We start from the raw sequence: 22,596 nt of genomic DNA on the forward strand, positions 1-22,596 counted from the left end.
TATGACTCATTTTTTTGCAGCTTGCATTTGTGACGATACACTGCAAGCTGCTCAAATTTATTCAGTCTAATTTCTGAAGCTCTAATTCTATTCCTCAAGTCCACTACCTCTCCTCTCTTTTTTCTGGATGTTCATCTAAGGCTACTTTCACACTAGCGTCGGCCCGTCGCAGTGCATCGGGCTGACGTACCGACACATCTTGTGTCAACGCAGCGCAACGGGGGCAGCGGATGCATTATTACAACGCATCCGCTGCCCCATTGTGAGTTGCGGGGAGGAGGGGGCGGAGTTCCGGCCGCGCATGCGCGGTCGGAAATGGTGGACACAATGCACCAAAAAACGTTACAAGCAAAGTTTTTTGGTGCCGACGGTCCGACGCAACACAACGCAAAGGTTATCACATAATACATTAAAGATAATGCACTAATAAAACATGTGGGCACATGCGTACAAAACACATATATTTAATTATATCCCCTTTTCTTCCTTCCTTATAATGGCTTAAAGAGGACTTTTCCCCCAGTTTTAGTATGTTACACTGGTCAAATCATGGAATTGTGTCTGTAAAACTGAATAAAACATATTTTTTTATTTCTCAATTTATCATCTCTGCTGTTGCAATGTTAGTTTATAAAGTTTAGATTCAAATTTTTGTTTATGACCAAGTAAGTGTTTGCAGAGATTTTTTTCTAGAGTGTGGTTACTTTTTCCTCTGTATGATATTGACCAATCACATCAGTAAAAATAAAAAAACACTCCCCCAGAGAAAGTCAGTCTACTGTGATTACAAACATGGGAAGGTATATAAACACGTCTGCATCTGCAGCTCTCATCCCATGGCACTGTTAATGTGGAGGGAGAGGGAGTAGAGCAGAGCTGAAATTTCTGTGAGATGAGCGCTGTAGATGCAGATGTGTTTTATCCCACTGATGACATTTACTGTGACTACAGGGAGGAGAGCAGGGCTCTGTGAAGCAAGATCTGACATTATCTGGGGGCTGGTGCTTCCCCCCCCCCTGCATGACACCTCCTGCTTATGACTGGTAAAAGTGAACCTGTCACCTGAATTTGGCGGGCTCTGTTAACAGTCCGATGGGCGGTGTTTTCTGTTCTTTCATGCACCCCTTCCTTTCCCGCTAGCCGCAATATTGTCTTGAATTTGATTAGGTTTCCTCCGTAGTACACGCGTGCGCAATGCAATCTCGCCTTGCGCATGCGCAGTATGCTTTGCCCAACTGTGGGCAAAGCCGAAAAGCCTTTGTGCGCATGCGCCGGCGCGCTATGTCCCAGAAGTATTTAGCTGTGTTCCGGGACATAATGCGCCGGCGCACTATGCACTGCGCTGGATATGTAATACATCCAAAATTGTCTATTCTTTTCCAACGCGTTTTAGACTAAAGACTATTCTCATTAATGGATGATACTTGAATAAGAAATGTGTAGGAAAAGGATATGCGATTTTGAATTTACATGAGAATGTCTAGCTTTTAATATTTCATGGATGATCAATGAATAAGGTCTCGGTTGCATCTAAAATGCGTTAGATAGGTTATACAGTTTTGGATTTACGTGAGGATGTCTATCATTAATCTTGTTGGAATAAAGCTTAATATTTGTATCTGGAAGACGGCTGGGGGACTGTTTGTCTTCAGGTTCGTAGTGCCACATCGGGCAGGGGTGGCTTCCTCTGTGCCGAGGATTGCAGCAGCCTTATCCAAGTGTGAGATGGTTATTCTATATTTTGTTTGCCTCCGCGCTTTCTAATCTCTGGAATCCCTAATGGAATGAAATATATGCCTGCCACATTATTAGGCTGCGTCTTGGGGGCTGGTTGCAAGTAGAATCAAAATACCAGAAAAAACAGGGACGCTGAAACGTGCGTCGGGGTGGAAGCATCTACGGCACAGCTTGGGTGACAGTTTCCATCTTTCAGCAGGTAATATGTTAATATGTGGAGTGGCCGTACAAATCCTTTGGTTATGATTGTCTTCTTCCTCACTTGAGTTAGTATATTCTGTCTGCCCAGGCATTTGCTCTAATACCATTTACACAGGCACTTTTTCTATTCCATAGATACTATTTTTACTGAGCATTCCTGCTATTTTATGTCACAATGAATATGAATTGCAAATATTTTTCTACATACATTGCCTCTTATAATGAACATGCACATATGCACTTCTTCATTTGGCACTTTATATGTAAATTGATTGAATTTTCTGCCATGATATATATATATTTTTTGTGACCTTGTTATTGTAGCTGTGTCTTCCGTGTGTAGCGTCCCCATTTTTTCTGGTATTTTGAGTCCACTTGCTCCAGTGTTATTTTGTGACCAATAAAATTATATTATTTTTTACTGACTTTTGCGCTCTTTCAATTCGTTTTTTTTCCCTTTTGTTGTTACTTCCCTAATAACGTATAAGAAATTGAGTGGGATCCTGCACAATGACATTGACTGATAAATAATATTCACATAAGAAAGTAATAGAGGACATTTCAAGGAAGGATGAGACTTGTTGACAAGTAAGTGGTGATGACAATATGGGTATATATAGTATATGTCATGTTATATTTGTCTTTGCAGCCTTACACACTGCGTGTGCCATTCATGCTTCAAAAGGCAAGAAAAGCTACAACGCTGTGGACAGTGTAAATTCGCTCATTACTGTGACCGCACCTGCCAGAAGGACTCCTGGGTAAACCACAAGCATGAGTGCGCCGCCATCAAGAAACTCGGCAAAACTCCGAATGACAATATCAGGTAATAAATGTTTGTAATGAAAACATCTTCAGAGCCTAGTGGACCAGTGGTCATCAAACTCGTAAAGCCTTCTGTAGCCAACGTGACTTGGCAATGTGGTGGTACTTAGATCTACAACATAGGTTGTTGAGAGCTTTTCAAGAAATTGACCATTTTTACATGTGTGGAAAATGTATTCCATTTTTGTGGGGGATATAATATCCCATCATAGGAGAAAAGTACAATGTATTATTAAAAATGGGGTCTACATGGAGCATCTGCCACCTTCAGTTCTAAATGGGAAATTTTCATTTTTTATAGTTTATCCTCCAACTTTTTGGTTTGTTGTTTACGTGCTAACTAAGGCAACTAAAGATTGTTCACCAACCGCCATTCTCCCAGTCCACCTTGGCCAAACATGCATGTGTTTATATTGTGGAGAGTGGAATAAGCTACTGTCAGCGTTTGTTGAAACAAAGGATCAGGCATTTAGAAATCAATAAAAAAAATCTCTTTTCCTCCAAATCGTAGGCAGGGAGACCCACAGAAGTCGGTAGGTGGCTGCCAGTTATAGGTTTTACTTACTCTGGTTCACTCCTGCTTTTCTGCTCTTACTATTTTTCATGACTGCCTCTCAGTTTTGTTCCTGTCCTTGCTCTTCTTGTTCTGACCTAGTATTTCGACTATTCTCTGCCAAACCATTCCACCGATCAGCAGCCACTCCTGGATGCAGCCCAAGGGGGCATGTTTAAATCCAGATACCTGTATACTGGTTAAAGGGTGAAGACCGGGGTTCCCCTTGGACTTGCTAAACGGAGTGTCTTGCGCAAAGTATGTCCATGGAAGTCCTTACGAGAGCTGTCTGCTATCTACTGACAGTGCTCCATTAGTGACTGTGAACCAATTCCACTGAGATCAATGGGTTTAAACAACTTACCTTTGTGATGGAAATATATATATATTTCATATAGATCTCACTTGCATATATACTCATATATACTCACAGCTAATATATACACTATAATGAATTGCTTAAAATGGCCACCACAAATGAAACAGCTCTTTGGGAATTTCCAAGATGAAAAGCGGAATAACACCAGATGTGCTGAGTTGATGTCTTTAGATAACCAATAACAGAGGAGCTTGACCATATGGTAATTAATTAACCACCCCTTTCTGTATGCAATTATAAAAACATGTATGTACAATAAACCATCAGTATTTGATGGAATGTTATTCTGTCGCTTTGGTGTACAATGTCATTCTTGAGTGCTCAAAATACTTAGCCTAATTGGGAACAGCCGCAGCACACACAGGGATAGATTTATCCTAACTAAATTTCCATAACATGTGTAATGTATATTTGTACATTCACAAGACCTTGTCAAATGTGAGTGATATATTACAAGACTTAGGATAGTCCAGACCAACACTTAAGATGGGCATCCCTTACTTATACTGATAGCTGAGGAAATTTTGGCTTGATCAACTCACAAGGCCCCCGTACCCCATACATACTAGAAAAAAAGTTACCTGAATCCACTGAATTTGGCAGCATCGGCTGTCATCCAAATGTATGTGGCCGCCTCTGGACTCTAGTTGATAATCTAGGAAGAGATTATGGAAGTATTGTTAATTCTTTAAATAAGGATTGGGCATTTTTATTTTTTTTACCCCATCCTTCTTTTCTACAGGCAGATATGCCGCTGCCAGATGAGTCTGCTGGCAGCTAACTCTCCTTTTCCCATAGGACACCTTTAAGGCCCCATACACTTTAAATTAATGTTGGCTGAATACTGACAGACCATGAAATGTGTATGGGATTTGTCCCGACTCTCTTGATGCTGGGGGAAGATTGGACATGTTGAATTTCAACCACTGATCCTTTTGTTCTCACGGCACATAAGTCGCTGCCAGAGGTAACTTCAAGTCTCTTACTTTCTCCTCTATTCATTTTAACCCATAAGCCCTGATTCCTCAACACTGGTGATGTTCATGCCAGGCTTGATTAAAGAAGGGTTCTGGAGTCCGACGCTCTTGCCACTTAATGAATCAGTCACGTCTGTAAAGTACTGTGCGCCTCACCACAAATCTTACTACATTCAAGGACTGGAGCAAGATTTCTGGTGTAATGAACGCCACAGCTCTTCATGAGTTAGATTTTGGCACAGCTGGATGAAACTGGAATGAAAACTTCAAAAGTCACGAAATTTTGAGACATTTCAAAGCGAAATCTGGGAAAATCGATTTGATGAATCGGAGTCTTGATGTTTCTTTGGAGGTCGGGGGAGAAATCTGTCAGATGTCACTTTCAAAGATGCCGAATACATAATAAATAGCTGTCAGTCATTCAACCTTCAGCTATCTTCCCCGACTCTCCCATACTCAGGAACGCTCGCAGAATCTTACATATTTCTTGTAGTGGCTTATGTCCTCGAGAACAAATAGAGCCGCAGTCCAGAACTGGCTTCTTCTCTTCCAAGATAATCACTTGGGGGAGAGTCGAAAGGTCCACCATGCACAGTTGGCTGAGCCCACCATTTTGTCTTGTCATGACCAATTCTTGGGCTTATTGGAGACAGATTAACTTCACTTAATAATTAAGGCAATAGGGGCCTGATGGAATTCAATGTTCCGTCCTAATGTCCTACCTAGATATTTCAGTACTGACAGGCCATTGGGAATATGGCATCATTTAAAGAAGTTGTCCACCACTTTACGGTAGGTCATCAATGTCTGATCGGTGAGATAGTTGACCAGTTATGGAGCTGTATAGCACATCTCCGTCTATTGTATAGTAACTGCGGCCAGATATTGCACATTCACATTCACACACTATTCAAATCAATAGGAAGCGGATGAGCAGTACCCGGTCGCGGCCACTATACAGTAGGGAGAGCTACACGGTGCAGCTCTGTAACTGGTCAGAATCGACCGCCGCTGACTCCGAGATCAGCTGAATGGCGGGGTGCCAGGTGTCGCACTCCCACGATCAAACCTTGATGACCTATTCTAAGAATAGGCCATCAATGTTAAAGTAGTGGACAACCTCTTTAAAGTGGACGTGTCATGGATCTTTGCATCTTTGATGTTCTTGTGTTATTTTTACTATGTGAATACTTTTCTGCCCAATGATGACAAAAGCATTTTCTTACAAATGGACAGGCAGTAGGAATGATGTTCCTAGTTATCTGGAGTCCATCTGGTCGAGGTGTGAATTGTATCCAAGTAGTGACTCATAAATCCAGGTGTCAAATTGAGTCTAGTGTCAAAGAATTGAACATCTTCATTAGTTTGAATTCCCAAATTTTTCTTTCTCAGTCATCCTTAAAATGAACTTTAAGTATTAAGACTTTTAAATCTGTCATACTGTGTCCAGGTCCAGGGAAATGTTTTCCCACAGGCGTGTCCATTTCATTCCTGATTGTGTGTCTGTGTTGATTCATCCTAGTTCTTGTGGATCTTGTGGATCTGCTCATCTATTACCAGTGGATGGTATCCTAGTTGTAGGAATGTGTTCCTCAGTGATCCACTGTCTTTACTGTCTGAACAGATCCGAATGTACCTCAGAGCTTGACTGTAGATGATGGATTTTTTGGTGTGTCTTGGATGAAAGCTGTTCCATCTAAGATAAGCCGGACGTCCGGTGGGCTTGTGGTAAATGGATGTCTGTATGGCATTGTCCTTGATGTATATGGTCATGTCCAGAAAATGTATTTGGGTCTTTGAAACGTTGAGGGAGAGCTTGATGGTTGGGTGGAACTTGTTGAAGTTATTGTGGAAGGTGAGTAGATCATCTTTTGAGCCTGCCCATATTATTAGCAGATCATCAATGTAGCGGAAGAATGCAAGAGGTTTAACAGAGCAAGATGACAAAAATTCTTCCCCCAGTTTCGCCATAAATAAGTTAGCATATTGTGGGGACATTTTGCTTCCCATGGTCCTGCCCATACTCTGTTGGTGTAAATTGTTCCCTAAACAGAACTCAATTTAACACCTGGATTTATGAGTCACTACATGGATACAATTCCCACCTCCACCAGTCGGACTCCAGATAACTAAAGGTACCGTCACACTTAGCGACACTGCAGCGATACCGACAACGATCCGGATCACTGCAGCGTCGCTGTTTGGTCGCTGGAGAGCTGTCACACAGACAGCTCTCCAGCGACCAACGATCCCGAGGTCCCCGGTAACCAGGGTAAACATCGGGTTACTAAGCGCAGGGCCGCGCTTAGTAACCCGATGTTTACCCTGGTTACCAGCGTAAAAAAACAAACATTACATACTTACATTCAGCTGTCTGTCCCTTGCCGTCTGGTTCCTGCACTGACTGCTGGCCATAAAGTGAAAGTGAAAGCACAGCACAGCAGTGAGTCACACAGTCACCATTACCCTTAACTGAATATAGGGCACAGTGGAAACACATCGGAATGGCACATTATGAATCTATTAATGAATATTATCTTCGGTGTCACCAGGCTTGCGGCTAGAATCATGTGGAGGATAGAGAGAGAAGGAAGTGGCCTGACGGAAGGATGCTTAGTCTCCGTCGATGAGCTACAGAACCACGTAGACGACTTTGACTCAGAGGAGAAGAATGGACTGATGGAAGATGTTCAGACTTTTCTGGATTATTGGCCCAAACAGGATAAACAGTACAGCATGCAGTATGTCTCGCACATCTTTGGAGTGGTAAGTCTACATTGCGATGACTAAAAAGTCTTGTTTATCCCAATGCTGTAGATGCCCATGGTAGAAGGTTCCTGTGCAACCAACGGAAGACCTCTTGAGGTGGCCATACAAATGTCATGAAGCTCCAAAGACTACCAGATGGGTTCGCTTGAGAGATATTGGGGGGAAAAAGGATTGGGGATGTTGCATATCAGCATGCCCGAACCTTTGTTCTCAGAAGTGATAAGCAGCAAATTATTCCTTCTCCTTGAAAACACATACACGCTTGGTGCCACTAAGCATGAGTGTGTTTTCGAGCAGGAGAAATAGTGCATGTGCTTATGGAGAGTAGGAAAAACAGCTGTCGTTCGTCCTACAGCTACTTGAGGTGCATGACCCTAATTGCTCTTTAGATATTAATATGCTGATACAGAGGTGCCGCCGTATAATGACCACCATATATCAGGATTGAAGAAACTTCTCAAAACTATCATCTTTGTGTTTGGAGTTGACTTAAGTTTTATGCACATGACCATGACATGAATCTTGGTGCTACAGATTTTTGCTCGGCAGTCTTGATGAAGATTGTGCTGGAGTAAGATGCCTTTGGATGCCAGTAAGTGTTGGCATTGGGTGTTTGGCAGCTGCCGTAATTTTTGTAGGCCACTACTGTTGGTGGGTATGTCATTCAGCTTCGGTATTTCTTTTATTGGTCATGAAGCAGTATCAGGTCACACGCTTCCTTACTGATGGTCTCCTTTTTTTTTTGTCTTTCCTCCATCCCCTCTGATGTTTTTACATGGAAAGATAAGCTGTAATGGATTTACTTTAAGTGACCAGAGAGGCCTTCAAGCCGTTGGAGTTGGAATTTTCCCAAATCTCTGTCTTGTTAACCATAACTGCTGGCCGAACTGCACGGTGATATTCAACAACGGCAAGTAAGTAGAATATTTACTGCTGAATTACGTATTTTATTTTGTATTTTAAGAGAAAAAAAAATCACAAAAATGTAGACTCGTTTTGCGGAGAAACAGAAGATACTACATATCTAAATGAAACAAGGCAGCAAATCCGAGATCTTATTTCAAGATAAGAGCTGGGAAGCAACGAGTTCTTATTGCCAAAAACAACATATCTGGTGGTTGTCATCTCCTATAGCCACAAAATTATATTTTTAGGCCCATGGGCTCTTTGTGGGCCGGTGACCCAATGATAAGCTAAAGAAGAATATTGCTATATTACAGCACGTAATGGGGCCATTTAGAGTTGTAGTGTGGACCCATATGATGATGATGATGTTCGTCCTTCGTTTTTGAAGATGACCATGACTTCAAAAGTGCAAAATTTTAAGGAACGCAAGAACCAAGAAAAAATGTGGAACCTCTCTCAATTAGACAAAGCCAAAGCATAATGAGCTATTATGGTTTTCACAATGACCCTCTAAAAGGAGCTGAAAGAGCCGCCACACAATGCCCTCCTCAATCTGAACAGTAGATATTTGTAAGCCCCCCATACTCGATAGGGCGCAGTCAGATGGTCGTATAAATGGGAACAAGAAACAAGATCGCAATGCAATGCTTGGACTGGCCGGCGGCTCTCCTCACCCACCCGTGACATCTTCATGTATTTCTATGCTCAGGTCGGAAGCGCCATTAGATTACGATATCGATGTGTACAGCCAACAGTCTAATGTGTATGGGGGACCCGGACCGATGGTTGTTGGGAGAGTTACCGATATCCAATCCATTTGGCGTGCCTGAGATAAGCCACAGCCAGAAATGTCTGAGCGAGCGCGTCCATGCACGGGTGCCGGCAAAATAATCAGCCAAACAATTGCTTGTCTGACAGCTGTATGCGTATGGCGGGTTTCAGTCACACAGGCATGTCTGTTTTGCATCTTCTCAAAATGGACAGTTTTTCATCCATACCATCAGTTTGTCACCTATTTTTCATGTAAGAAAAAAAAGATGAACCATTCGGGATGCAAATTGGACATAACTCTGTTTTTTTCCAGGAACTTTGCACTTTTTTGTGCAAAAAAACGGATGAATGAAAATTCCCATAGGCTGTACTGTGTCTGCGCGCTGTACACATTTAGCAACTGAACCCCTGAGCATCGGGGAATAGGAGACCAGAAACACAGAAATAGTCACATATCGTAGGAATTAGGCTACTTTCACACATCAGGTTTTCAGTGTCAGGCTAAATCCGGCGAATGTTGGAAAAACTGGATCCGACGCAGATTGTGAAAAACTGATGCGACGGATCTGTTTTTTTGACGGATCCGGCTAGCCTATCTAGATTATTGGATAAAAAAAATGGAGCATGCTCAGTTTAAAAAACCGGATCAGGCCGCCGGATCCGCCATTTTCTGCATCCAGCACCTTCCGGCTCCCATAGGCTTCCATTCTAGCAAAAAGCCGGAAGTGCCGGATCCGGCGCTTCAGGCTTTTTCGCCGGAGACAAAAAACGTTACAGTAGATGTTTTTTCCAGACGCCGGAATCGAGTGTACGCTGGATCCGGCATCAAACAGGAAGGAACGCTGGGCCATCAGGTGCGATCCTGCGCTAATACAATTCAATGGGGGAAAAACCGGATTCGGTTTTTATTTTTTCCGGTTCCGGTTTTTCTCCCGAGAGCCGGATTTAGCCTGAAACAAAAAACCTGATGTGTGAAAGCAGCCTTAGGAATGAGAAAACTTTAATGGGTTACGTGCCCTTTGTATGGGGATTGTATTCTTTATAATTTATATATTGTGCTTATATAGCGCCATCATATCTTGCAGCGCCATCATTATCGGGGGTCACAATCTACATTCCCTATCAGTATGTCTTTGGAGGATGGGAGGACACCCACGCAAACACGGGGAGAACATACAAACTCATTGCAAATGTTCAATATGCAAAAGAGGGTAGAAAGCAGCACAGCCCGATAAGGAGTAACCATATGGAGTCACCGCAGGAACTACTGAGCCCAGCGTGTACAGCGAGGTGCTCACGTCTAAGACACAGCAAACATCTAGATCAGAAATGAAGAGAGACGTGGCAACACTCACCGATCCTGTGAAGAGGGCTTTACCTTTTATTTAAAGCAAACGTGAGACCATCTTCATGGCACGGGGGAGACAAAATAAAGGAGGTGAGCGGGGGAGAGGACAACAGCCGTTTCGCGCCCACACCGGCGCTTCTACGGGTCCACACTGGACGGGAACAACGTCAGGTGAGATAAGCACAAAGGCTCCGCCCCCTGCAACGTGTATCCCGTCCAGAGCAGGCAGAAAACAGGTGCATATCAAGGGAACAATCAAAACAGTGAGTATTAAAATCAGTTACAAAAACATAAATATAAAGATATTGAACATGCACATATATGATCACAAAATCTCTATGGAAAACGACATAACAAATACATAAATCGTACGCAGTGTGGAAACTGTGCACAATGAGCCTTTATAGTAACACCCAAATTGCTATCCTATACAAATTTTTCCTTGTCCATCAACACTATCATTATAGAGATGTTATACTATTGGAAAAAATAAAGTATAGGAAGGAGCATATTTTAAGTGCCGAATTATATCATAAATATGACACTAGGTTGGCAATATATAAGATGCAAATATCATAAAAAAACGGACATATCAATTTTTTCATTGAGGCCAGCTGGTCCTGTGGCCTTAGTTTTCATTATCCACAGTGCCTCTCGTTGCAACAATAATTTATGAAGATCTCCTCCTTGTCTGGGTAAAAAAAACTAAGCTAAGAAACGTGACAAATTCCTGCGGGATAAAAACGATTATGAATCAGGAAAATTTTTTACCTGGAATAAAACCCAAAATAAAATTAGAGAAAATAGAGAAACACGAAACCAAGAAGGAGGTTTTACTCAAATGAAACGTAAAAAAAGGAAATTCCAAAAACGGAATCAAGGCACGAGGAGAGATTATCTCACCACGGAATCAGACTCGAGCCTGAGCGAAAACGGTCCCAATACTATTGATTCTTCTGAGGAAGCCACACCAGAAATTGCAACTACCTCTGCTATCCCTTTAGAAGGAAGACACGAAGGAGCCAGCGCAAATACCGCTCCAAGATGGCGGAACAAGAGAAAATCCGTCTCTTGGAGATAGGAACAACTTCTACATCTAACCCCAGTGATTATGTAGTTAATTTAACCTCACGTATATTGGGGCCGGCATATCTATCACTGCTCTCAAAGGGTTTGAACTATTGTACACCCGAGCCGTTTGACTTCTCTGCCTTCCAGATCGATCTGTTTAAAGCCATAAGGAAGGTTCACCTACATAAATTCTTCTCCTCTAGAACTACTGACACTGTAACATGGGAAGGTGAACAACCGTGCCAGGTGGGAACATTGGGTTTCATGGCCGGTGGCACAGGTGAAACTTTGGCAGATATACGAGAGGATGCTGCTCTTCTTTTAGGTATTACGGGTAGAGTTGAGCGACCTTGACCTTTTTAGAGTCGAGCCGGGTTTCGCGAAACCCGACTATCTCAAAAGTCGGGTCGAGTGAAATCGGCCGATTATGACGTAAAGTCGGGATCGACCGAAACACGAAACCCAATGCAAGTCAATGGGGCAGCATAGTCGGCAGTGAGTGGGGGCCAGGAAAACACCTAGAGTGCCCATTTTAATGTCAAAACCATCCATTCTTCTTAATGAAGCTTGTCAAGCGTAATTTACCTTATAATAATTGGAAGGCATTTGAAATTGGGGGTCATTTGGCTAAAGTTGTGGTGGGTAGGGCTGGTTCAAGTAATTAGTGGGCCCAGGAAATCTGGACCACGTCACGGCAGTGGAGCAGGGAGAGGTAAGTATTTCAACTTTGCAAGTGCTGTGAACCTGAGCAAGCAGGGGGGGGCCCACTCGTTGGCATTGGCACTGGCACAGGGCCCCTCAAAGTACAGCGGTGTGTTTGCACGGCGGGGGCGCCTCCCACCGGCAGCAACACTTTTGCGTACCATGAGAGGCCCTGTGCCAGTGACGTCGCCAACTAGTATTCCTCCCCCCACCTGATGAAGGAACCTGCACTTTCATCTGCACCTTCCTGTTTGTCCCCGTGTAAGGTGGTATGGTATGCGGGAAGGGGGACCTGACTTTCAGCAGGGTCACAATCTTGCAGTGTAGCGTGCACGGGAAATGTTGCGTTATGGGTCAATGTACCAGCAGACTCATCTATCACTGGCTGGGCAATGGGCAGGATGAGGAGGAAACACAGATATAGGCCCAAAGAATAAAGTGGGCTAAATGCAGTTCAAAATTGGTAACACAGGACTAATCAGGGGGCATTGCAGTGGAGGACAACTGGAATGAGAGGCTGACACAGAGAGTAGGCCCAAATCAATAAGTAGTCGAAATGCAGTTCAAAATTGGCAACAGTAGAAAAAAGGCGGCACAGCTTTGTTCAGTTTAGGAGAACAGCAAGGAGTGGCAGACACCGATAGTAGGCCCCAACCCAACTAGTAGGCCAAATGCAGTCTAACATTAACAACTACTTAACGAGCGCCTGAAAACGGAATTTCAGGACAGGAAACCAGGAGAACAGCAAGGAGCGGCAGACACCGATAGTAGGCCCCAAACCAACTAGTACGCCAAATGCAGTTGTTCCGTTTAACCACAATTTAATGAGAGCCTGAAGATAGAAGTTCAGGAAAGGCAACCTGGAGAACACCTTGGAGTGGAACACACCATCTCTCTACACCCCATACCCAATTTGTAGGTCTAATGCAGCGTAGTTTCCAACAACTACTAAACGAGAGCATGATGATCGAAGCATTGGCGAGGAAACCTGGGGAACACCTTGGAGTGGAACACACCATCTCTCTACACCCCATACCCAATTTGTAGGCCTAATGCAGCGTAGTTTCCAACAACTACTAAACGAGAGCATGATGATCGAAGCATTGGCGAGGAAACCTGGGGAACACCTTGGAGTGGAACACACCATCTCTCTACAGTGGAACACACATCTCTCTACACCCCATACCCAATTTGTAGGCCTAATGCAGCGTAGTTTCCAACAACTACTAAACGAGAGCCGGAAGATCGAAGCTCAGGAAAGGCAACCTGGAGAACACCTTGGAGTGGAACACACCATCTCTCTACACCCCATACCCAATTTGTAGGCCTAATGCAGCGTAGTTTCCAACAACTACTAAACGAGAGCCGGAAGATCGAAGCTCAGGAAAGGCAACCTGGGGAACACCTTGGAGTAGAACACACCATCTCTCTACACCCCATACCCAATTTGTAGGCCTAATGCAGCGTAGTTTCCAACAACTACTAAACGAGAGCCGGAAGATCGAAGCAATGGAGAGGAAACCTGGGGAACACCTTGGAGTGTAACACACCATCTCTCTACACCCCATGCCCAATTTGTAGGCCTAGTGCAGCGTAGTTTCCAACAACTACTAAACGAGAGCCGGAAGATCGAAGCAATGGAGAGGAAACCTGGGGAACACCTTGGAGTGTAACACACCATCTCTCTACACCCCATACCCAATTTATAGGCCTAATGCAGCGTAGTTTCCAACAACTACTAAACGAGAGCCGGAAGATCGAAGCAATGGAGAGGAAACCTGGGGAACACCTTGGAGTGGAACACACCATCTCTCTACACCCCATACCCAATTTGTAGGCCTAATGCAGCGTAGTTTCCAACAACTACTAAACGAGAGCATGATGATCGAAGCATTGGCGAGGAAACCTGGGGAACACCTTGGAGTGGAACACACCATCTCTCTACAGTGGAACACACCATCTCTCTACACCCCATACCCAATTTGTAGGCCTAATGCAGCGTAGTTTCCAACAACTACTAAACGAGAGCCGGAAGATCGAAGCTCAGGAAAGGCAACCTGGGGAACACCTTGGAGTGGAACACACCATCTCTCTACACCCCATACCCAATTTGTAGGCCCAATGCAGCGTAGTTTCCAACAACTACTAAACGAGAGCCGGAAGATCGAAGCTCAGGAAAGGCAACCTGGGGAACACCTTGGAGTGTAACAAACCCTCTCTCTACACCACGGAAGGGCTGATTCTTAGGAAGGAAGGCTGTCGGAAAGAAGCAGGGCGCGTCCGAGGGTGATTATATTCTTATTAGGTATATACTCACCCTCGGACGCGCCCTGCTTCTTTATTTGTAATGAATGTTTATTTGCAATGTGGTTTTGACTTACTCTATTTTTTTGGTAAATAATGATTTTATTATTTTCATTGTTTTGCATCTTCTTGGCAATAATATAAAGAAGACGCGACAGGACAACACTCGGTGGATGCCATATCTGTGTTTAAAATTGAAAAAACCTTTCAGTTAACTACTTGCAGGAGAAAGTTATTGTAGCTGGTGGCCATTTTTAGTACTGTACCAGATTTTTGTTATATGTGTTTGTTTTTAATGTTAAAATGTCTGCATTTGATATCTCGCCAGTATTTTCTTTTTTATAAGCAAAATACTTATTTTTATATTTTCTGATGTTGGTTCCAGGGGTACACGGGCAGCAGTGGTGTGGTCAGTGGAGGCCTAGTGGAAGGAGTGACCGCAGACAGGCATCGAAGGCCTAAAATAATAACACATGGCTGTAGTCAATTTTAAATTGGTTCCAGGGGTACACGGGCAGCAGTGGTGTGGTCAGTGGAGGCCTAGTGTAAGGAGTGACCGCAGACAGGCATCGAAGGCCTAAAATAATAACACATGGCTGTAGGCAATTTTAAATTGGTTCCAGGGGTACACGGGCAGCAGTGGTGTGGTCAGTGGAGGCCTAGTGGAAGGAGTGACCGGAGACAGGCATCGAAGGCCTAAAATAATAACACATGGCTGTAGGCAATTTTAAATTGGTTCCAGGGGTACACGGGCAGCAGTGGTGTGGTCAGTGGAGGCCTAGTGGAAGGAGTGACCGCAGACAGGCATCGAAGGCCTAAAATAATAACACATGGCTGTAGGCAATTTTAAATTGGTTCTAGGGGTACACGGGCAGCAGTGGTGTGGTCAGTGGAGGCCTATTGGAAGGCGTGACCGCAGACAGGCATCGAAGGCCTAAAATAATAACACATGGCTGTAGGCAATTTTAAATTGGTTCCAGGGGTACACGGGCAGCAGTGGTGTGGTCAGTGGAGGCCTAGTGGAAGGAATGACCGCAGACAGGCATCGAAGGCCTAAAATAATAACACATGGCTGTAGGCAAGTTTAAATTGGTTCCAGGGGTACACGGGCAGCAGTGGTGTGGTCAGTGGAGGCCTAGTGGAAGGAGTGACCGCAGACCGGCATCGAAGGCCTAAAATAATAACACATGGCTGTAGGCAATTTTAAATTGGTTCCAGGGGTACACGGGCAGCAGTGGTGTGGTCAGTGGAGGCCTAGTGGAAGGAGTGACCGCAGACAGGCATCGAAGGCCTAAAATAATAACACATGGCTGTAGGGAATTTTAAATTGGTTCCAGGGGTACACGGGCAGCAGTGGTGTGGTCAGTGGAGGCCTAGTGGAAGGAGTCACCGCAGACAGGCATCGAAGGCCTAAAATAATAACACATGGCTGTAGGCAATTTTAAATTGGTTACAGGGGTACACGGGCAGCAGTGGTGTGGTCAGTGGAGGCCTAGTGGAAGGAGTGACCGCAGACAGGCATCGAAGGCCTAAAATAATAACACATGGCTGTAGGCAATTTTAAATTGGTTCCAGGGGTACACGGGCAGCAGTGGTGTGGTCAGTGGAGGCCTAGTGGAAGGAGTGACCGCAGACAGGCATCGAAGGCCTAAAATAATAACACATGGCTGTAGGCAATTTTAAATTGGTTACAGGGGTACACGGGCAGCAGTGGTGTGGTCAGTGGAGGCCTAGTGTAAGGAGTCACCGCAGACAGGCATCGAAGGCCTAAAATAATAACACATGGCTGTAGGCAATTTTAAATTGGTTACAGGGGTACACGGGCAGCAGTGGTGTGGTCAGTGGAGGCCTAGTGGAAGGAGTCACCGCAGACAGGCATCGAAGGCCTAAAATAATAACACATGGCTGTAGGCAATTTTAAATTGGTTACAGGGGTACACGGGCAGCAGTGGTGTGGTCAGTGGAGGCCTAGTGGAAGGAGTGACCGCAGACAGGCATCGAAGGCCTAAAATAATAACACATGGCTGTAGGCAATTTTAAATTGGTTACAGGGGTACACGGGCAGCAGTGGTGTGGTCAGTGGAGGCCTAGTGGAAGGAGTGACCACAGACAGGCATCGAAGGCCTAACATAACAAAAATGTCAATACAATGGTATTGTCAGTGGCAGGCATTGAAGGATGTCAGCGCATAGACTAAACATTGGTGGAGCTGTGAGATAATTTTGCAAGTGGTAGAGCACTGTTTGAGCTGGGGTGGGGGGAAACTGTCTTGTGGCCGGCGGTACAGGCCCAGGGCCCCTCATATTACAACGGTGTGTCTGACGTTGGGTGCGCACCACCACCACCAGAGACACTTTATTGTACTAGGAGGGACCCAGTGGCAGTGCCGTCGACCAAAAGCGGGCTCACCCACCTCTTCAGACAAACTGCACTCTCACGGGTGCTGTCGCCAAGTGTCGATACCACGGCCCCGTGTGGGGAGTTTGGCCATTTAGTGAGGTGTAAACATGTCGTATGCTGGACAATCAGGTGCAGAAAATTACGAGATTGGAAAAGGCATTCAGAATAGTCCACAGGCAAGACCTTTTCATAGGAAAGCTAGGTGTCAGCCGGGCAAGGTGGGGCAAAAGATTTCGAAATCCAGTTGTGGTTCATTTTAATGAAGGTTAGATCATCTACATTTTGGGTAGCCATACGAGTCCTTTTTTCTGTTAGTATTGAACCTGCAGCACTGAATACTCTTTCTGATAGGACACTAGCTGCCGGGCAAGCAAGCTCCTGCAATGCATATTCTGCCAATTCTAGCCAGGTGTCTAATTTTGATGCCCAGTAATCAAATGGGAATGACGGTTGAGGGAGAACATCGATAAGGGATGAAAAATAGTTTGTAACCATACTGGACAAATGTTGTCTCCTGTCACTTTGAATTGATGCTGCAGTACCTGTCCTGTCTGCGGTCATAGCAAAATCACTCCACAACCTGGTCAGAAAACCCCTCTGGCCAACGCCACTTGATTTCTGCCCCTCTAACTCCTCTGGTCTGCTGGCCCCTGCAGCTCGTGTGAGAATGATCACGGGCGCTGTGTGCAGGGAATGCCAGAAGCAAACGGTCAACAAGAGTTGATTGTTTGGTTGCTAATATTAGTTCCAAGTTCTCATGTGGCATTATATTTTGCAATTTGCCTTTATAGCGAGGATCAAGGAGGTAGGCCAACCAGTAATCGTCATCATTCATCATTTTAGTTATGCGTGTGTCCCTTTTGAGGATACGTAAGGCATAATCCGCCATGTGGGCCAAAGTTCCAGTTCTCAAATCTGCGGTTGTGCTTGGTTGAGGGGCAGTTTCAGGCAAATCCACGTCACTTGTGTCCCTCAAAAAAACAGAACCCGGCCTTGCTGCGCCACCAATTTCCAGTGGCCCCGGAAAAGCTTCCTCATTAAAAATATAATCATCCCCATCATCCTCCTCGTCCTCCTCCTCCTCTTCGCCCGCTACCTCGTCCTGTACACTGCCCTGGCCAGACAATGGCTGACTGTCATCAAGGCTTTCCTCTTCCTCAGCTGCAGACGCCTGATCCTTTATGTGCGTCAAACTTTGCATCAGCAGACGCATTAGGGGGATGCTCATGCTTATTATGGCGTTGTCTGCACTAACCAGCCGTGTGCATTCCTCAAAACACTGAAGGACTTGACACATGTCTTGAATCTTCGACCACTGCACACCTGACAACTCCATGTCTGCCATCCTACTGCCTGCCCGTGTATGTGTATCCTCCCACAAAAACATAACAGCCCGCCTCTGTTCACACAGTCTCTGAAGCATGTGCAGTGTTGAGTTCCACCTTGTTGCAACGTCTATGATTAGGCGATGCTGGGGAAGGTTCAAAGAACGCTGATAGGTCTGCATACGGCTGGAGTGTACGGGGGAACGGCGGATATGTGAGCAAAGTCCACGCACTTTGAGGAGCAGGTCGGATAACCCCGGATAACTTTTCAGGAAGCACTGCACCACCAGGTTTAAGGTGTGAGCCAGGCAAGGAATGTGTTTCAGTTGGGAAAGGGAGATGGCAGCCATGAAATTCCTTCCGTTATCACTCACTACCTTGCCTGCCTCAAGATCTACAGTGCCCAGCCACGACTGCGTTTCTTTCTGCAAGAACTCGGACAGAACTTCCGCGGTGTGTCTGTTGTCGCCCAAACACTTCATAGCCAATACAGCCTGCTGACGTTTGCCAGTAGCTGCCCCATAATGGGAGACCTGGTGTGCAACAGTGGCAGCTGCGGATGGAGTGGTTGTGCGACTGTGGTCTGTGGACGAGCTCTCGCTTCTGCAGGAGGACGAAGAGGAGGAGGAGGGGGTGCGAACGGCTACAGCCAATTGTTTCCTAGACCGTGGGCTAGGCAGAACTGTCCCAAACTTGCTGTCCCCTGTGGACCCTGCATCCACCACATTTACCCAGTGTGCCGTGATGGACACGTAACGTCCCTGGCCATGCCTACTGGTCCATGCATCTGTTGTCAGGTGCACCTTTGTGCTCACAGATTGCCTGAGTGCATGGACGATGCGCTCTTTAACATGCTGGTGGAGGGCTGGGATGGCTTTTCTGGAAAAAAAGTGTCGACTGGGTAGCTCGTAGCGTGGTACAGCGTAGTCCATCAGGGCTTTGAAAGCTTCGCTTTCAACTAACCGGTAGGGCATCATCTCTAACGAGATTAGTCTAGCTATGTGTGCGTTCAAACCCTGTGTACGCGGATGCGAGGCTAAGTACTTCCTTTTTCTAACCATAGTCTCATGTAGGGTGAGCTGGACTGGAGAGCTGGAGATCGTGGAACTAGCGGGGGTGCCGGTGGACATGGCAGACTGAGAGACGGTGGGAGATGGTATTGTTGCCACCGGTGCCCTAGATGCAGTGTTTCCTACTACGAAACTGGTGATTCCCTGACCCTGACTGCTTTGGCCTGGCAAAGATACCTGCACAGATACTGCAGGTGGTGCGGAAAATGGTGGCCCTACACTGCCGGAAGGGATGTTGCGTTGCTGACTAGCTTCATTATTGCAAGAGAGCTTGGCTGAGTAGATTACACAAGAAGGAAAACACACAGCAAGTCAGCAGGATCTAGGAGCAACATGGCAGAGGCTTCACTAGCTTGCATTATTGCAAGAGAGCTTGGCTGAGTAGATTACACAAGAAGGAAAACACACAGCAAGTCAGCAGGATCTAGGAGCAACATGGCAGATGTGACAACCTACATGGTGAGCTGCAGCATGTGCTACATGTTCACAGATCGACCAGAAGAAGAATCCAATTTCACCTGTCAGAAGTGTAGACTAGTGGCCCTTTTAGAAGAAAAGGTGCGGGGTCTGGAAGAAAGAATAGCAACTTTGAAACTCATCAAAGAGAATGAAGACTTTCTAGACAGAACAGAAGCATCTCTACTGGTCACAGAAGGTGCAAAAAGTGTCAGAGAACCTCCAAAAGCAGATGAGTGGAAGCATGTGACCAAAAGAAGCAAGAAGACCATGGAGAAATCACCAACCACACAACTGAAGAACCGATATCAAATCTTTGTAGAGGATGAAGATGGCACACCTAAGAATGAAGCAATACCAGCAAGCAAAAAAGAAAAGGGCACACAGCAACAAGTGACAGCAAAAAGTACAGCCAAGAAGCAACGAAGAGTGGTGGTGGTGGGAGACTCACTACTGAGAGGCACAGAAGCAGCCATCTGCAGACCGGACATAACTGCAAGAGAAGTATGCTGCCTTCCAGGTGCGATGATCAAGGATGTGACCGATAGGATACCAAAGCTCTTCAGCTCCAAGGACGTCCACCCATTTCTTCTGATACATGTTGGCACCAATGACACGGCAAGGAAGGACCTACCGACAATCTGCAAGGACTTTGAAGAGTTGGGGAAGAAAGTAAAGGAACTGGATGCACAGGTAGTTTTTTCTTCTATCCTTCCAGTAGACGGGCATGGCACCAGGAGATGGAACAGGATCCTTGATGCCAACAACTGGCTAAGACGATGGTGCAGACAACAAGGATTTGGATTCCTGGACCACGGTGTGAATTACTGGTATGATGGACTCCTCGCCAGAGACGGACTACACCTCAACAAACCTGGGAAACACACATTCGCCAGAAGACTCGCTACACTCATCAGGAGGGCGTTAAACTAGAAGAAGAGGGGACGGGAAGAAAAACATTAGACTCGAACAAAGACGACCCAGGAAAACATAATCAGAAGGGAGGTAAGAACATTTCTAAAACAATCCACAGTGAGGAGATTGGAACAAAACAAAATCCTCTGAACTGCATGCTCGCAAACGCCAGAAGCCTGACAAACAAGATGGAAGAACTAGAAGCAGAAATATCTACAGGTAACTTTGACATAGTGGGAATAACCGAGACATGGTTAGATGAAAGCTATGACTGGAGAGTTAACTTACAGGGTTACAGTCTGTTTAGAAAGGATCGTAAAAATCGGAGAGGAGGAGGGGTTTGTCTCTATGTAAAGTCTTGTCTAAAGTCCACTTTAAGGGAGGATATTAGCGAAGGGAATGAGGATGTCGAGTCCATATGGGTTGAAATTCATGGAGGGAAAAATGGTAACAAAATTCTCATTGGGGTCTGTTACAAACCCCCAAATATAACAGAAAGCATGGAAAGTCTACTTCTAAAGCAGATAGATGAAGCTGCAACCCATAATGAGGTCCTGGTTATGGGGGACTTTAACTACCCGGATATTAACTGGGAAACAGAAACCTGTGAAACCCATAAAGGCAACAGGTTTCTGCTAATAACCAAGAAAAATTATCTTTCACAATTGGTGCAGAATCCAACCAGAGGAGCAGCACTTTTAGACCTAATACTATCTAATAGACCTGACAGAATAACAAATCTGCAGGTGGTCGGGCATCTAGGAAATAGCGACCACAATATTGTACAGTTTCACCTGTCTTTCACTAGGGGGACTTGTCAGGGAGTCACAAAAACATTGAATTTTAGGAAGGCAAAGTTTGAACAGCTTAGAGATGCCCTTAATCTGGTAGACTGGGACAATATCCTCAGAAATGAGAATACAGATAATAAATGGGAAATGTTTAAGAACATCCTAAATAGGCAGTGTAAGCGGTTTATACCTTGTGGGAATAAAAGGACTAGAAATAGGAAAAACCCAATGTGGCTAAACAAAGAGGTAAGACAGGCAATTAACAGTAAAAAGAAAGCATTTGCACTACTAAAGCAGGATGGCACCATTGAAGCTCTAAAAAACTATAGGGAGAAAAATACTTTATCTAAAAAACTAATTAAAGCTGCCAAAAAGGAAACAGAGAAGCACATTGCTAAGGAGAGTAAAACTAATCCCAAACTGTTCTTCAACTATATCAATAGTAAAAGAATAAAAACTGAAAATGTAGGCCCCTTAAAAAATAGTGAGGAAAGAATGGTTGTAGATGACGAGGAAAAAGCTAACATATTAAACACCTTCTTCTCCACGGTATTCACGGTGGAAAATGAAATGCTAGGTGAAATCCCAAGAAACACTGAAAACCCTATATTAAGGGTCACCAATCTAACCCAAGAAGAGGTGCGAAACCGGCTAAATAAGATTAAAATAGATAAATCTCCGGGTCCGGATGGCATACACCCACGAGTACTAAGAGAACTAAGTAATGTAATAGATAAACCATTATTTCTTATTTTTAGGGACTCTATAGCGACGGGGTCTGTTCCGCAGGACTGGCGCATAGCAAATGTGGTGCCAATATTCAAAAAGGGCTCTAAAAGTGAACCTGGAAATTATAGGCCAGTAAGTCTAACCTCTATTGTTGGTAAAATATTTGAAGGGTTTCTGAGGGATGTTATTCTGGATTATCTCAATGAGAATAACTGTTTAACTCCATATCAGCATGGGTTTATGAGAAATCACTCCTGTCAAACCAATCTTATCAGTTTTTATGAAGAGGTAAGCTATAGGCTGGACCACGGTGAGTCATTGGACGTGGTATATCTCGATTTTTCCAAAGCGTTTGATACCGTGCCGC

General features: G+C 44.8%; 1 protein-coding gene across 2 annotated transcripts in view; it reads left to right on the forward strand.

Moving 5' to 3' along the window:
* Window positions 1–22,596, forward strand: part of SMYD1 (SET and MYND domain containing 1) — a 64,998-nt gene that overhangs the window by 12,643 nt on the left and 29,759 nt on the right. For both annotated transcript variants that reach the window (XM_069744940.1, XM_069744941.1), the window contains exons 2-4: window positions 2,588–2,764; window positions 7,225–7,438; window positions 8,225–8,355. In XM_069744940.1, coding sequence (XP_069601041.1) covers window positions 2,588–2,764; window positions 7,225–7,438; window positions 8,225–8,355 — 522 coding nt within the window. The remainder of the gene's footprint in view (window positions 1–2,587; window positions 2,765–7,224; window positions 7,439–8,224; window positions 8,356–22,596) is intronic.

The sequence above is a fragment of the Ranitomeya imitator genome, chromosome 1 (assembly GCF_032444005.1).
Source record: "Ranitomeya imitator isolate aRanImi1 chromosome 1, aRanImi1.pri, whole genome shotgun sequence".
Taxonomy (NCBI): Eukaryota; Metazoa; Chordata; class Amphibia; order Anura; family Dendrobatidae; genus Ranitomeya; species Ranitomeya imitator.